The 16,794-nt window shown below is 45.4% G+C and overlaps 1 protein-coding gene across 8 annotated transcripts in view; it reads left to right on the top strand.

Annotated features, from left to right (window-relative positions):
• PAMR1 (peptidase domain containing associated with muscle regeneration 1) overlaps positions 1-16,794 on the top strand; it is a 164,397-nt gene that overhangs the window by 127,921 nt on the left and 19,682 nt on the right. For all 8 annotated transcript variants that reach the window (XM_072759118.1, XM_072759117.1, XM_072759116.1 and 5 more), the window contains 2 exons: positions 894-1,111; positions 3,552-3,659. In XM_072759118.1, coding sequence (XP_072615219.1) covers positions 894-1,111; positions 3,552-3,659 — 326 coding nt within the window. The remainder of the gene's footprint in view (positions 1-893; positions 1,112-3,551; positions 3,660-16,794) is intronic.

Raw genomic sequence — 16,794 nt, 5'->3', positions numbered from 1 at the left:
TCCCTTGCTACTGGAAGCTTGGGGTCATTGTCTGCTTTTTTGATCTAATGTATTTTGATCTAATGTATTTCCAAACTCAAGACCCTTTTAGGAAATCACAGGTTTATCTGATCTCCCCCAGTTCTGAAATTCTGATATAGTGCTACCTTTTCTACTCTTTGGTGGCAAGAATTACTGCTACCCAGAAGATCTTGCCTTCTTCTCCTTCCATCAAACAGGAGAATGTGCAAAGATTTTGTTCTTTTATTGACTTGTGCAAGATAGTATGTGCTTTTCTCCATTCTCCTATTGTAAAATTATAGTATCCATCCAACCACCTCTTCACCAATGTTTGCTTGGCATCTCTATGTGCCAGGCACTGTGTTAGGCACTATGCAAAAAATGGTGGAATAAGATAGATGTTCTCTTCTACACTCAAGAAATTTTCACCTAGTGGAGGAGATGGACATGTATACATTGCATACAGACACACACACAAAAACACAAAATCAAGAAGATGAATAAGAGAAATTAAAATTTATATACCCATTATAAAGAGAACAGGGGATCTCTTTTATAAAGAGTTGTCAAGGAAACCTTGTTGAGGAGAGAATATTTAAGGTGAGGCCTGAAGATAGGAAGGAACCAGCCATGCTGACTGGGAGGACAAGTGCCCCTGGAAGAGAGGCCAGCATGTGGTATGCCCTGTTCTGCCTGGACATGCGCACACATGCACACAGCAGACACAACCATGCCCTCTGCTAAAAGAAATTCATCTGACGTCCCATTGTCCAGGACCCTTTTCCTATTGGATCAGGCCAGAGGCACCACTCCTCTGAGACTTGTTCATCCTCTGGCCTCTCAGGATGGACCAGGGCTCACCTGTTTCCTGTTGTCACCCTCTCTACCCACAGGTTTGTCATGTTGAGCCTGGAGTTTGACTACATGTGCCAGTATGACTATGTTGAGGTCCGTGACGGGGACAGTAGCAACGGCCAGATCATCAAACGTTTCTGTGGCAATGAGCGGCCAGCTCCCATCCGGAGCACAGACTCTTCACTCCACATCCTCTTCCATTCAGATGGCTCCAAGAATTTCGATGGCTTCCATGCCATATTTGAGGAGATCACAGGTAAAGGCCATGGAGATAAATGTAGCATTTTATGGCTGTGTTCCAGACAAACATCTCCTTTCTGAACAGCACCCTCTTCTCTCTGCACAGCCTTATTAAAACCCAGTGTGCTGGGTTCTTGGAAGCAACCTACACTTTGAGAAGGAAGAAATAAATGGCAAGGTATATTTCAGAAATGTTCACCAGAAGCTTAGCTAGTTATTATGGATGCCCTTGTATTGAAGCTGGAGCAGGGGAGGCCAGGTAGTTTGTCTGAGGTCACAAAGTAGTCGGCTCTACGGCTCACACTAGGGGGCCTCTCATAGTTAAGCGCATGGGATTTGGAGCCCTGGTAGATTAAGCTGTATGACCTGGGGTAAGTTCTACTTCTCTGGGCCTCAGTTTCCTAATCAGTGAATAAAGAAAAAGCATAGGTCCTGCTCCATTAAGGAGGTTCTGGGAGATGAAACAGGTGAAGAGCTTAGTATGGTGTCTGGTACATAGGACATACTCAGTAGCTGCCCAATGGCAGGTGTGCCTTGAGCCTCCGTCTGTCATCTGCAAAATAGGCATTAAAAGTGTTTCATTCAGTGGTAAATGCCACTTGCTTTGTGAGTAACTCCAAGCCTGACTTGAACTCCCGCTCTGTTCATATCAGGAAGTAGGATTTGACCAAAATGAGCCAAACACACAATCCTAGGGAAGTACCCTCAGCTCTCACTGTTCTGAGATTGGATCTCACTGTATCCGGCTCTACAAACCAAGCTCAGAAGTTCTGTTTTTTTTTTTTTTTTTTTAATACCTAAGTAGGCATTGTAGTGGCATTTTGATTGCTATGTCTTCTCATGGAAGGTATGACACAGAAGTCTCAGGAAAAGCGGTAGTGGCAGTGGGGTCATCCTTCTCTAGCCTTGTCCTTTCAGCAGGATGGGCGGACAGCCCCCACCTGCCTTTCCCTTAGCTTGTCTCCATGTGAGCTCTCGCCGTTGCTTCTCATCTGTTCTACTGCCTTCCGAGGATGTCCCCTGTGGAGCTGTGCAGGCCTGGGGCTTCTGGAGGCTGTGTCACTGTGGTGTGCTGTGTTGTGGTGTGGCGTGGTGAGCCTGTGGCTGATCCCTGCCCTTGGTAATATATGGCCAGCCAAGACTGGGTAGGGTTACACTTGAGACACATGTGTGGGTATTTGGGGCAGTCAGCAGGGCTGGCTGTCAGGGGAGCCAGGGAGAAGCAGCAGTGGCTCCCCAGCCTATGACCCTGTGACTGAGGGGAGGGTCAGAAGGGTCTCTTTCTGCCCTAAACTGGGCTCCTTAACACTACAGAAGTGTTTGGGAGAGCTTTGGGAAATGCCCGTCTGAATTGTCAGGTAGACAGTACCACTCCCAGTTCCTCAGACACCCTGTCTGTGTGCTTGTGCTCAGGTTTTTCCCTCCGGCTAAGGTCACCTCCTCCACCTTGCACATCAAATCGCAACCCTCAGGGTTTGTATCCCATTTGTTGTCCTCTGCTAAACCTTTTCTCTTATTCCATCAGGTTGTGACTTTGCCCCAGTTTGAGCATCTTATAACACTTTTCCCTTTCCTGACACTAAATAAATTACGCCTCAGGTGATAGTCATTGTATTTTTCTCATCAGAAATCTCTGGTTTGGGAAGCAGGGTGTCCCACTCCGGTGCCTCACACAGGGCGAGCACCCAATACGGGCTTGTGGAACTGGGCCCAGCGGTATATTTCCAGTTGGCAAATGGAGGTAGGGTTAGGGGTTAGCATGCAGACCACTGTTTCCCGAAGTGTTCTCTGTAGGAAATAGTCCTCTGCAAAACGCAGGTTCTGAGATCAGGTTAGCTTGGGGAAGGCCAGACATTATGTCATTCTGAGGAATTTGCAGTGCACATTAGGTCGTGAAACATTCTGAGAAGTTCTGCAGTAAAGAAACCTGATTAATTATCATTTAATGCCAGTAGTGCTTCCCCATCATATTTGAACCCACAACCCTTTCTTAATTAAACACATCAACAGCTCGAGGGCCTAATGTTTATAAAATGCATGTTAGGAAATTCTCAAGCTCATTTTCAAAGGTGTCATGAAGATCTTCCAGTTCCTTTCCCCCAGTACCCAGGATACTTTCTTGAAAAAAGATGATCTAAAGCTCCCAGAGGCTGCCTTTCTCCCCTGGAGTCCCTCTGGGAGGGGTAAAGGCGTGCTTCTACTCTAATTATGTGGTGTACTTATTTGTGTTGGCTTTAGGTTTTTCAGACCATAGGAACATACTTCTGGGGCCTTCAAAAATCTCAAACAATATCAGATAAAAACCTGTTTTAGGGATTCTCAAACAATGGCAATATGAATCCAATAAAAGAGATAAAAGTAAAGAAGCAAGTGAAAGACTCTGGTCAGGGCTCCAGGCTTGAGGAGATTGACTCGCTGTACGGTGACACTGAAGGAAATTGCCTTTTCTCTTACAGCATGTTCCTCTTCTCCCTGTTTCCATGATGGCACTTGCCTCCTTGACAAAACTGGATCCTACAAATGTGCCTGCCTGGCAGGCTACACTGGGCAGCACTGTGAAAATCGTGAGTATGCCTCTGGAGTGGGAGTTAAGGTGTCATGTGGGGCTGACGTGGAGAGGGCTCTGGGAACTTGAAGAATGTTGTTTCTTGCTATTTAGGACAGTCTGTCCAGGGTGGCATGTAGTGTGGTTCTCTTGGCTGGGCAGCCTCTGTCCAGGGTGGCATGAGTGGTTCTCTTGGCTGGGCAGCCTCTGACTCGGGATATTGGCAACCACCCAGGTCTTCCCATTGACATTTCAAGACCTTACATGCTGCATATTCCCCTCAAAAAGATATGCCTTTGATGGCCTCAAATAGTATTCAGAGCTCAAAAACATGGAAGAAGGGCCAAGAGTAGAAAGCCACTATCATAAAGTCTTGTGTGGCCCTCAGTCTGAACTCCCTGTGCATTGTAAGATCTGAATTTTGGGCTTCTGCCCCAGGGTAGCATTCATAGACTCCAGGATGTTGTTGCATGATCTGAAACCAGTAGCATAGAGGAACTCAACACTGTCACCAGAAGTCATTTATCAAGGGTCGCTGATAACCAAGGCTTGTGTGTGACATGTGTCTTAACAGAAGTTTGAGCCCTAAAACAGGTGTCATGACCTGTAACTATCAGCGTGGAATGAGAAGGGCAGAAGAATGAGAAGATTCAGGATTTGGGGGAAAGTGAAGAACAGATAATAGCCTGAGTAGGGTTCCCCCCCAGTGGATCCTGAGTGGTGAGTGTGGGTGCAGGTGGTGTATCAGGACATGCTCCCAAAGAAGCTGGCAAGGGAGTGGGGAAGCTAGGCTGGGAAGGGAGGGAAGCCAAGCAAAGGTGTGATTTCAGGCAAGATCCAGCCTCAGTGGAATCTGGCATGTAAATTACTTCTCCGAGTGTGTCCTGGCTTTATAGCAAGGCAGCTGGATTTTTACCACCCCACTGCAACCAGACAGTGACCAAGGGCTGCCCTGGGCCAGTAGGAGAACATTCCTGACTTTCTATTCATGTGGGCCGAGTGGTTCCAGTAGCCCTTGAATCGACAAAGAGATCTCAGGTGCAGGTCATTGGAAGCAAAACAGTATAGACTGGGGGATGGGGAAGGCAAGGAGCCCAAAGTAGTGAAAACGCGTCTGAGCACAGATCACCAATAGTGTATGCTACAACTACTTGTAACTAGTGTGCACAGGTACTTTGGGGTCATCCTATGAGGGGCCCTGGTCTGATAGCATTCATTAGAATTTGTACACTTGTCAATATTTACATGAGCTTTCCTTGCTAATAAGGCAGACGGAAGCCAAGGTGTCAACAGTGTGTCCTTGAGTGTGTCATTGCACTCCGCTGAAAGCATCACTTGCTGTGGCTTGGCGCTGCTGACCTGAGCATGGTTTTGCTGGGTGCTTAGAAAAACGTCTTCTGCTTTATGGTTCCTGCCTCCTTTGAACCTGCTATGTTGTGTGCAAGGCAGAGAGGAGAGCTGTAGCTTTCTCTTTGTTTTAAAAATGCACATATAGAGTGAACCTGGAATCTTGACAATGGCAAATCCCGAGTATTACCCTTTAAAATCAGAGGGAGGAAAACAAAACAAAACAAAACAAAAAAAAAAAAGAAGGCTTAATTTCTTGATAAATTAATTACACAATAACTAGAGATTTTAAAAACGAGCTGGAATTGGAGAGAAGTGAAATATTGCTAACTAAGGCATAAAGCTTTAAGAAGCTGGGTCAAATGAGGGCAGGGGTGGGGTGGAGGGAGAGAGAAATTGATCAAAAGTTGTGACTAATATATGTATGAGTTGCTTATGAGCCAAACATTGTTGTTTCAGAATTGTCATTCCATCCAGAAAACAGAACAAAACAAAACAAATACATATAATGAAAAAGAATGTAAAATATGTCATTATGAACTGATTCATAACTTGAGTCACGAACTGTCTTAAATTCACTCTGGTCTCAAAACAGCAGCATAGATGGACTGGAGCATTCCTCTTAGCCACTTTTTAAGATGTCATGTGAAACCAAAATTCCCTCAGTATCTTGTAGTTGTAACTAGGTGAAGGTATTGGTGGTGGATATCTGATACATCATTTGCTGGCAATCATGTGGGGTACCACACATTTTATTATTTTTTAGAAGATTTAGATTTGGTTTTCCTTCTAGGAAATTCAGCAGGAGTTCCAACTAACTCAATGAGGGAAGCATCACAAAAATTGGCTGTGGCAGTTTACCTTGTAATTTCTGAACAAACCTTAGTGGTTTCCTAGAGTTACATTAGCTAGAAAAACATAAAGAGGGAAAAAAAAAGATTTGCTTCATTGTTTTCCTCATGAGTATACTACTGAACTGGAAAAATATCCCTGGAGGAAACTGCTTCAAAATGAACAAGAAACTCAAGCATTCTGGGATAATCTAAACTTTGAAATGCCCAAATTGGACTAGGCATTTGTTTTACAAAATAGCTTTAAAAGCACCAAATCAAATATTAATGAGAATCCCATCTTTTATTTATGTAGGACCAAATCTGATAGGGGGAGACCACTTCATAGATGCTACTTTAATGGTCTGCCCTCCTGAAGTCTGTGAGAAGGTGGATGTTCCTTTTAGCAGATAAAGGATTTGAAGCAGAGAGCGCAAGGCAGTGGTCCCCAGCAACTTCAAAACTCCAGGCTAGAATTCCACATTTCCCATTTAGTTCACAGTTTCCCAGGCACGGTTCTCACCAGATGAACAATAGATAAGCTCTGGTCATGTCATTGCATCCCATTATCTAGTCCCCTCAAAGGACTTTCCTTCCCAGGTAAGCTCTGCCTGTTGCTCTTTTTCAAAGAGAATCCTGATTCACTGTCTCTTGATATAAGCTGTTGTCATCCTTTTCTCTGTATATATTTAAGGATGTGAGTGGGACTAGAATAGAAATAGATTTTCTCCCTACTTACTAAAGAAATATATACTTGTAAAAATAATCAAATAGCCCAGCAGCATATAAAATAGAAAGAGAACATTATTTTCCCTGACCCATCCTCTGTCCCGGTGGAACCACTGTTAACGTGGTCCTTCTAGACTTTTTTCTATGATGTGGGAACCTAAGTTGTTGATAAATTAATATTTTAAACCAGTGATCCTCAGTCGGAGGTGGTTTCGGCCCCCATTCCCATCCTCAGGGGCCTTTGGCAACATCTAGAAACACTATTAATTGTCATAATTGCAGGGGGAAGGCCACAGATGCTGCTAAATATCCTGCAGTGCACCAGGCCAACCCAGACCAGGGAGTTATCTGGCCCAAGTGTCAATCGGCCAAAGTTAAAAAACCTGTTTCAAACAAAAAAGAGATTGAGGGATATATGCAATTTTTCAACTTATTGTTTTCATTGCCTGTATCATGGACACTTTTTCCAGGACAGTCCATGTTGACCTACCTCATTCAAACAAGTAATTTTCTGAGTATTCCCTTGTAGGGATGTATATACCATCATTTATTCATCTAATCCCTTCAGATGGACTTGATACCATACTTAATTAATTGTTATAAGGAAAGCAGCTATGAATATCCTACACTAATTTCTTGGTTCATACGTAGAGGTATTTTTGTAAGAGAAATCCCTAGATGTTGAACTGTTAGCTCAAAGGGGACACAGATTTAAACTTTTGAGAGGTATTGCCGAAATGGTCCCTAAAAGGTTTCACCAGTTTACAAGACGAGGTCTTATAAATATCAGTCCTCAAAATAAGAATTAGAACTCACAGGGACGCCCGGGGGGCTCAGGGGTTGAGTGTCTGCCTTTGGCTCAGGGCGTGATCCTAGGGTCCTGGGATCGAGTCCTACATTGGGCTCCCTGTGGGGAGCCTGCTTGTCCCTCTGCCTGTGTCTCTGCCTCTTTCTAATGTGTGTGTGTTTCTAATTTCTAATGTGTGTGTGTCTAGTGTGTGTTTCTAATGAATGAATGAATAAATAAATAAATAAATAAATAAATAAATAAATAAAATAAAGAATTAGAACTCACATTTGAGAGACTAAGGTCTGTTCTTGTCTAGTTGAAAATGAATTTCTTTCCTTTTTTTTTTTTAAGATTTTATTTATTTATTTAAGAGAGATAGGGAGAAAGAAGGAGAGAGAGCAGAAGCAGGGGGAACAGTAGGAGAGGGAGAAGCAGGGAGTCCGACGTAGGTCTGGATCCCAGGACCCCAGGATCATGACCTGAGCCGAAGGCGTACGCTTCACCCACTGAGACATCCAGGTGCCCTGAAAATGGATTTATTTTTGGAGGAAGATGAATGGGTGTGAGGGAAGGCCTCGTGCCCAGACTTCAGGGTAGTAGCAGAGAAAGAGGAAGAAAGAGTGGGTGCAGGTTGGGCTCGTTCGGTGGTCCAGAGGCTGTGAGAGCCCCGGTGCCCTGCACGGCCCTGCTGCCCTAGGTCTGCTTCCCAAGGAGGAGCTGTGGCCCCTGCTCCCAGGTCACCTCCTCCGGGAGCAAACCCCGGGGAGCGGCCCCCTCCTTGACTCTGGGGCCACGCTAGCTTCCTGCCAGCACCCTCAATGACCCCAACCTCTCTGGGTGTAAGGAACCAGGGTCCCCCCGACCCCCTTTCTTCCCTGTGAAGTTTCCTGTTTCTTTGTATGAAGCACAAGGACAAACATCAGTTCTTGCGTCAATGGTGGGAATCCTGTTTGGTGGAAATGGAGAGCGAGGGACTCAGCGCCCCGTTCCAGTTTCCACGTCGCCTTTGTTCCTCTGGCCCCGTTGCCGATGCCAGGCTCTCCCCCGCATCCTAATGAAGGGCCGGAGACGGGCTTAGTCGCGGGGCACAATGCTCACACTGCAGGCCCCGACGCGCTTTGAACAAAACAAGTCGGCTTCCACCAATTAGAGAACACTGGGGAACCCGGATTCGTGTGGGGTTTGGAGCGTCGGGAGCTTTCCCACTTGCCTGGCCCAAGGACTGGGAAGAAAGAGCCCCAGATGAGAGGCACACTTTATGCTCTAGCTTCAAAGGGGCAATCGTGTATCTCATCAGAATAAGTGATGAGGAACATTGGGGTTTTCATGGAAACGGTGACACTGATGCAGCGGGAATGTGCCGGGGCCACCCCCAGGGCATGGTCACCCCTGGGCTGTGGTGGGAGGCATGCACATTGCCCTGAGGTCTCTCAGGGGAGGCATTGTAAACACGGAGTTGGTTCCTGGCTTTACGCTGTTCCAAGGGCTGGTCTTAGCCTTAATTGATGGAAGACAGGGGCACCTTTGTCCGTAGTGAGATGGTACATCCCGGGGTGAAGAGCTTGGGCTCCGTGGGCAGAAAGACCTCGATTTGACTCTTAGCCTGCCACCTACCAGCCGGATGATCTTGAACCGCTCGTTTAACGCCAAGGAGCCTCAGTTTCCCCATTTATAAAGTTCAGAAAGATAATATCACGTATTTCTCAGAGTCTTTGTGGGGATGGAATGAAATAATTTACAGAAGGCACTGAATTGAGTCATAGGAACTGTTATTGTTTAAAAAATTTTTGGGGGGGGGATCCCTGGGTGGCGCAACAGTTTGGCGCCTGCCTTTGGCCCAGAGCGGGATCCTGGAGACCCGGGATCGAATCCCACGTCGGGCTCCCGGTGCATGGAGCCTGCTTCTCCCTCTGCCTGTGTCTCTGCCTCTCTGTCTCTCTCTGTGACTATCATAAATTAAAAAAAAAAAAAAATTTGGAAGATTTTATTTATTTGAGAGAAAGACAGCAAGAAAGCAAGAGAAAAGAGCATGAATAGGGTAAGGGGCAGAGGGAGAAGCAGACTCCCCATTGAGCAGGGAGCCCGATGCAGGACTCGATTCCAGGACTCCAGGATCATGACCTGAGTTGAAGGTAGATGGTTAATTGACAGCCACCCAAGTGCCCCTGTGGATATTTTTTGTTTTGTTTTTGGGGTTTTGTTTTGAGTATAGTTGACACACAATGTCACGTTAGTTTAAGGTGTACGACACAGTGATTCCCTTTCTCTATAGGCTGTGCCAGGCTCACCACCACTGGCCACCATCTGCCACCGTACAACGCTTTATGGTAGCATTGACTATATTCCCTATGCTGTGCCTTTTATCCCTTTGACTTATCCATTCCATCACTGGAAACCTGCATTTCCCAGGCCACCATCCCCTACCCCCTTCCTTCTGGCAACCATTGATTGCTTCTTTGTAGTTCTACATCTGATTCGGCTTTTTGTTTATTCGCTTGTTTTGTTTTTTAGATTCCACATATGAGTGAAATCATATGGCATTTGTCTTTCTCAATCTTATTTCACTTCGCGTAATACCCTCTTTTGTATCCCCCATCCCACTCCCCATTATGGCCATTTAAACGTTTGGCAGAAAGTAGGGGATTTTCCAGATAAGGGATTAGAGGAACAGCACCATTGTCTACAAACTAGATGATTATGACACACCTTTCTTGGGGTTGCAGTGTTTAGGAAAATTCTCCCCTCGACTTTCTAAGCCTCTTCTGTGAACTGCTTTTTCCAAATCGTTGCTGGATACTAAGTATTGCCACCACTGCACTTGCGTACAGCCAAGAAGGATCTGGTTTGAACAGGGCAAGTAGACACTGCCAATGTCATTGTCACAGAGGCATCCTAGATCCCAGGAGAAGACACCCACATTGGGCGTGGTGGATGGGGAGCCTTTGTAAGCAGGGCATCCCCAGGAGGAGGTTGTGAGAAATGATGAATGGAGTTATGCCTCCCTTTTTCTCACATGGTTTTTCAGAAGTCACTCATTTCACATGAGGTGGACTCGTACTTGGCTTGAGATGGCATGAGAGGTAGAGGGACAATTCCATGGAAGAGTCTTGGGGAATCCATCGTTGTTACCCACAAGTACTTGAGAGCCCAGAGCCTTCAGAAATTGGAAGGACCCCAAAAGACAATCAGCTAGTGGGCCTCTAACTTCTCATACATCCCCTTACACCTGAGCCTCCCTAACATGGAAATGAGTCTCTGACGTCCTTCTTGGTGTATTTTAGAGGGATGCCATCCCATTTAGATTATAAGATCGGAAAAGCAAAAGCTATTACCGAACACAGCAGAAGCTCCTTATATGTAGTTATCAAGGTGTTTGTTTTATAATTCAGGGGAGAAGGTTCCTTTTCATGTGGATCATTCCTTGTTGGGTGGACCTGAGTCTACGTGGATGAAGTAACATTTTAGCATTAGCCCTGATGGGCTCCATGGGCATCTGGCCTCTTAACCGAAGCATTGCTATACCCCATTCAGGGTAAGGTGCTTGGTGGTTGGCATAGAAGGGGTGCATTTTTCAAGTCAGGAATCCTTTTCATTCTGGACCGCATTCCATCAGATAACAAGAGGATGGGTGAGGCCACACGGTCAACTTTCCAGCCTGATTACGTCCAAGAGCTCGGGATGGAGCACCCATCAGAGAGGGCCAGACCCACCATCGTTTTATTGAGAATTTGCTTCCACTTGCCTGCCCCTGACAGGGCCCTCTTGGCTTTTGCTTTGGCAGATGAGGTCACTGAGGCAAGAATTTAATGCAAGAGGCAGATTTAATTTTGGTTCTGGGTTAAGAGGTAATCCATTAGAGTGAGGATGGGCTGTAGCCATCAAGGGAAGAGGCTAAAGGATGCAAGGAGTGGAAGAATGTGAGAGAAAAGCAGAATTAACTTGTGGTGGGAACAAACATCCCTGCCTTCATGGACTCTGAGACTGACACCAGCCCCTTGGCAGAAGCTAGGTCCCCCACTTTTCTCTAAAGGCTTCTGCCTTGTGGTACATTCACTATGTGTCCCTCACCTTGCCTCTGAAGACGAAAGCTTCCCTTCTGCAAAATATAAGACTTTCTCACTGGCATCTAAGTATTGAAAACACAACAGTAGTTGCTAGCTCTGTTCTCAGTATAGGCCAGGCTGTGTGCTTTATGTGACATTGGCTCACTTCATTGTCTCCACGCCGCCACGGGGCAGGTACTGTTATCTCCGCCACTTTACAGATTCATCTAGCCAAACATTTTTGAGTGTCTGGTAGGTACAAGGCACTGGGGAAATAAGACAGGGCTATACAGTTTATTTTTTTCCTTCTATTTGGCATAACCATAGAACAATTCCAATCCCAGCCTTTGTCAAGTGTAGAGGAGAACGTCACATGCCACACAGTTCCTGGCCACAGCTTCCTGTAGGAAAGCCTGTAGTGATGGCGATGGTGGTGATAGATGAGCATTACTAAGTGGGCAAAGTCTCTTAGGACTCAGATGTGCTCAGCAGCTCACTGTCTTCATCCCCAAGGCTAAATAGTACAGAATTGCCTTGTTCGGGCCATTTCCATGTTGAGTATTTCTTTTATTTTGAAAAGTTGACTATAAACACTGCTGGGGGACATTTTCTCCAGTAGTTTAGCATGATTATCCACCTCCCACCTCATCCTCAGCAGCTGACTCAGAAACCTGAGATGTGGGGAAGCCTTGAGATGCCTGTCACCCAGTAGGTCCACTAGGTGGAGGGCAGCTAAGTTTCTACCAGTTACTTAGGTCACTCATTTATTCCACCAAATGAGGATGTGTCCGGTTGATTTTGAACAAAAGTAAAATGACCAGTACTTTCTGAACATTTTTCAAAGTTGACCTGTCTCTTAGACACAGGCAATGTCAGCTGTCTAAGTAAGTAGGCCATCCAAACACCGGAAAAGTGGTATCCGAAAGACACAGTGTACCAGGGGCCAAGGACAATACTGATTAAGATCAAGTAGCTAATTGTAAGCCTCAGCTTCCAAATTGCTGCCGGATGAATAAATAGCAGTGTGTGCCATCCAAGCATAATTTCGCATGGATACTGTCTCATTCACACCCGCAGAAGGCTGGAAAACATCAGGGGGACAGAATTCTATTGGCTGGAAAGAGATAAAAAGGGTTTGTAGTGGGGATTCCAGTTGGTGTCATTAAGCCTGGTTGGGGAAGACCTTTGTGGAGGTAAAAGATAATTGGTTTGGCCCAAAGAACTGCACTCAAATATAAGCCGAACAGGGGAAGTGAAGAAGAGATGAGGGCCCATCCAGTGGTTGTCTCTGGGTGCTGCTTTCATGTTCATTCAGGTTTCCAGAATGAACAAAGCCCCAGTAGGCAAGTTAATGCCTTTTCTAAACAGAACAGAATTTCTGTCAGGAACTGTTTCCTTGATTTTGGTGACAAGTGAGAATGACTGGATACCAAGAGTATGCTAAGAATTGAGACCAACACGCCTTCCATCACCCAGCCCCCAGCACCAGCGAGGTAATGGGGTCATGGATTGTGTTGACTTTGGATCTGTTTTCTTTGCTGTAATTCTCAGTTAATCTTACAGCACTGGAATTCAGCTCTTAATAAAGACACCAAGTAGTAGCCCGGTTTAGTTTCTTTTTCCTCAGGTGGCCATCTGGCTACCATAAATATTTCATTCGCATGCATTTCGGGAAGAGAAGTGTATGCTTCCGATGTGCAGTTTTGTAAAGGACATCAAACCATTTCTGAAAGCAAGTGGGGTATAAATAATAGTAATCACGAGGAATCAAGATAAGAAGCAGGGCAAGAATGAGTGAAAGAGAACGTTAGTGGGGACGAGAGAGTTCAGTGGAGCTTCGGCGTTGGCGTCCAGCGAAGTGATCGGCCTCGACTGTCTGATTCTGAGTTTTCTGGCAGGAAAGGCAAACAGAGAAATGCCTTAGATGGTACGGCTCTAATTGTAGATGAAGTGAAAGTGAAGACAGGTTCCCTTGGAGACGCAAATATTACCTGTTTTACTGCAACCCTTACTCCTTTTTTTTCTCCTTAAGATGGGTGCTGGGGAAATGTCTCTCACTTCTGTCTTGTAAATATCAAATTTGATCTATTTTTATACCAAGTATTTCTAAAAACTAGATCTTTCCACCTCCGCCGGGGATAAAAGGTAGCTAGGCTTTATGATGCTTCCCTGGTTACTGTGTATGCTGACCCACTGGCTTCCAACCCCACCCGCCTGCAACTCCACGCGGGGGTTTTCCTGGGCCCCCAAAGCCCACTGGCTCATCCAGTGAGCAGACTGGAGGTGCTGAGGCATTCGCGTGAATCGCATCATCCTTCAACAAGTGACTGATTGCATTTGGTAGATAATAGCTCATACCCCTTGCTCCCCGGGCAGGATAAATTGGAGGCAGGTTCTGTACTGTCAGAGTTTCCCAATGGCATTGAACCTTGTTGCCCCTAGGGGTAACTTTCTTAAGACCGTGAAGTTCCCTGTTTCACTTCACCCACACTGCTATTGGTCCTTCCTGGGGCTGCTCGAATCTCTGTCTCACAGCCTGCTTCTGGGGGGAACTCAGCCTGAGGTACCTAATGAAAATATTTCATTGAGAGGCCAACTTAATAGGGGGCTGGAGTTCAGGTCAGCTAGATCAGCATTTGGTTATTTCTTTAAAATACTAGGTAAGCGTTTGATAATGCTGAGTAACGAATTTCAGGATTGCATTGTCTGAAGGATGCTCAAAATATGGTTGTTTTGTTGATTTGAAAAGATCCAGTGTTAGACCCAAGAATCGATCTCTATTTCTCTCATGAGCGCACGCTCTCTCTCTCTTTCACATACACACACACACAACACAAACACACACACAAGTGTGTGTGCATAAGAACCAGCTCAGCTCTTTATTGGGTGGGATGATGGAAGTGACTGGAGACTCACTCCAGTGGTGTTTGTGAAGAGAGCCTATAATATTTCCCAAAAGGCTTGGAATCTTCTGAAGGATTTGAGCAAGCTCTGCTGCCTAGCATTTTTCACATGGAAGTTAGAAAGTGAGTGGTCCCAACCTAAGGAAATATCACCAGGTTTTCACTAATTGTCTCACCTTTCTTAATTGTGCCCTTGATCGGCTAGCCATATGGCATTAACTTTAACATGTGCCCTGGTTAAAGTACCCCAGAGAGAACACTAATGTGACAAAACATCCCAACAAATCCCCACTAGTTATTCTTAGCAGAAGTATCTAGATTAGTACCTAGTTCCATTTCACTAGGTTCCCCCCTCCAGATGAGCACGTATCCTCTCATCTACCACCACTGGGTGGTATCGACCCAGTTCAATCAGCTGTGCCTGATGAGGTCTTTGTTGCATCTCAGGTCACAGTCGGCTGCTGGGGTTGGCTAGTGTGTGCTGAGACCCCACTCCCCATTCACATTCATTCAAGGCTCCCATGACTACCTTTGCTCTTATTCCTTGATTAGGGTCCTAGGTTCTCATGTAATTTTAGAAACAAAGTTAAGAAAAGGCACTCGTCACTTAGGATGAATTAGTGCTAATAAAAAAAAATACATAACAATATGTATAGTGTATACATACACTCCTCTGAATATTTTGTTTGGTAAAAATCTGACCTGGGGTGTAGGTACTTGGAAGGAAGTCCCCAAACCATTTTTCTTTAGAAAAGTGCTTTAGCAAGGCTGCAGAGAGCCTTGAGGTATCTCAAGGACTTTAGTACAATAAGCCTTAACTGATATCGCTTCTATTTCTGGGTTTAAATAAAAACATTGCTGTTAAAGATGCAGGAAAACATCCTCCAGTGCCTTATTCTGCTGGGCACAGAGGAACCAGTCATTCAGTATATGGTGCAAGAAAATCAGTCCATGTTGGGATGCCAGGGTAGGTCAGCGGTTGAGCATCTCCCTTCAGCTCAGGGCATAATCCTGGGGTCCTGGGATCAAGTCCCAAATTGGGCTCCCCACAGAGAGCCTGCTTCTCCCTCTGCTTGTGCCTCTGCCTCTCTCTGTCTGTGTCTCTTATGAATAAGTAACTAAAATCTTAGAAAAAAAAAAAAGAAAGAAAATCAGGCCATGAAATCCATAGTGCACAGCACTCCCCTCTCCCCTAGTCTTTCTCTACAGAGAGGCATTCTGGACTTCCAAAAGGCAAAGCAGTGATTAGATTACCTACCTCCTAGGGGCTTTTTATAGATCTTGTCTTTGAATTTGAACTTACTCCTTTGAGACCAAAGCAAAAGGAAAAGACAGATATTCATGGGTGTTTGGTGTATCATATTGAAATTCTACATTTATTCATAAAAAAATATTTTTATGAGCAAGGATGTACTGGTAGATAGTAATGTGATGGAAGAAGAGGTCTGTTTTCTTGCCATACCTGGGATATGCCCCCTCCCGAGTTTTGTGATTATTAAGGGGATGGAGAGGTGGGTCCACTTCCTAAGTTAGGGATGAGGGGTGTGGACTTCCTTTTGTCAATATTCAATATTATTGACTGACCAGAGGACATAAAAAAAGTGTTATTTGTGTACACTGAAGAACCACTTGTCCTAAAAATGTCTCCACATTATCTTGACATACTCTTTGATGTCTCCATCGTCATGTCCATTTCTTATAGACCTGCTGGACCTGGTCACCTCAGCTACCTTCTATCCAGTATGACTCTTAGTGTACCAATCAGGGGAGAGAGAGATATGACTTTATTTGCTTTAAGTCAGCTTAAATCCAAGTCTAAAAGACCCATAATTCAGACTTGTGAGAAGTTCAGTCTGTCATTGTTTGGGCCTCCTCTGCTCCTTTGGGTTGTAACATGGTTGTTGGCTTTACACAGACAGCACCAAATCCTCACATGGTGGATTTAGCTTGGAGAAGCCCGTTGTCTCAGAGCACCTGATCCTTTAAGGTAAAATAGCTCTTCTGGTGTGAGGCTGACCTGCAATCAGAGGATCTATGGAGGCCCGTCTGATGAGATCTGGCCTCTCTAGATGCCCCATCAGTCATCCTCCCCAAAATCTCCCAGGAGCTGAAAGGCATACAGAGCTTCATGCCCAGGGCTGAGATGACCACCCCTCTGGTGTCTTGTAACCTCCCAGGATTGTCTCCTGGGACATGAGGGGCCCTGGGTCCCAGGGCTAAGAAAATAGAGCTGTCCTTGGTTAGTTTCCCCCTCAAAGCAGTCATTGAGCCAAGCATTTGGGCCCAAATAATTTATTAAAGGAGGCACTCCCAAGATCAACCAGTAAGAGAGTTGGAGAAGCAAGATGGGAAAGAGGAGGAAACCAAGCAAGGGTGATTTCCACTGAACTCCCAGACTCAGCTGGACCCTGTAGTGTGCTGGGAAGTGTACATGATGCCTTGAGGAATAGGAGTTGAGCTTTTGTATTTACACACCTCGCAGCCATTGTCTATAAGCAACTTTGGGGTTGGC

The sequence above is a fragment of the Vulpes vulpes genome, chromosome 5 (genome assembly GCF_048418805.1).
Source record: "Vulpes vulpes isolate BD-2025 chromosome 5, VulVul3, whole genome shotgun sequence".
Taxonomy (NCBI): Eukaryota; Metazoa; Chordata; class Mammalia; order Carnivora; family Canidae; genus Vulpes; species Vulpes vulpes.
The sequence above is the reverse complement of the archived record's forward strand: the minus strand, read 5'-3'. Positions and strand labels throughout refer to the sequence as shown.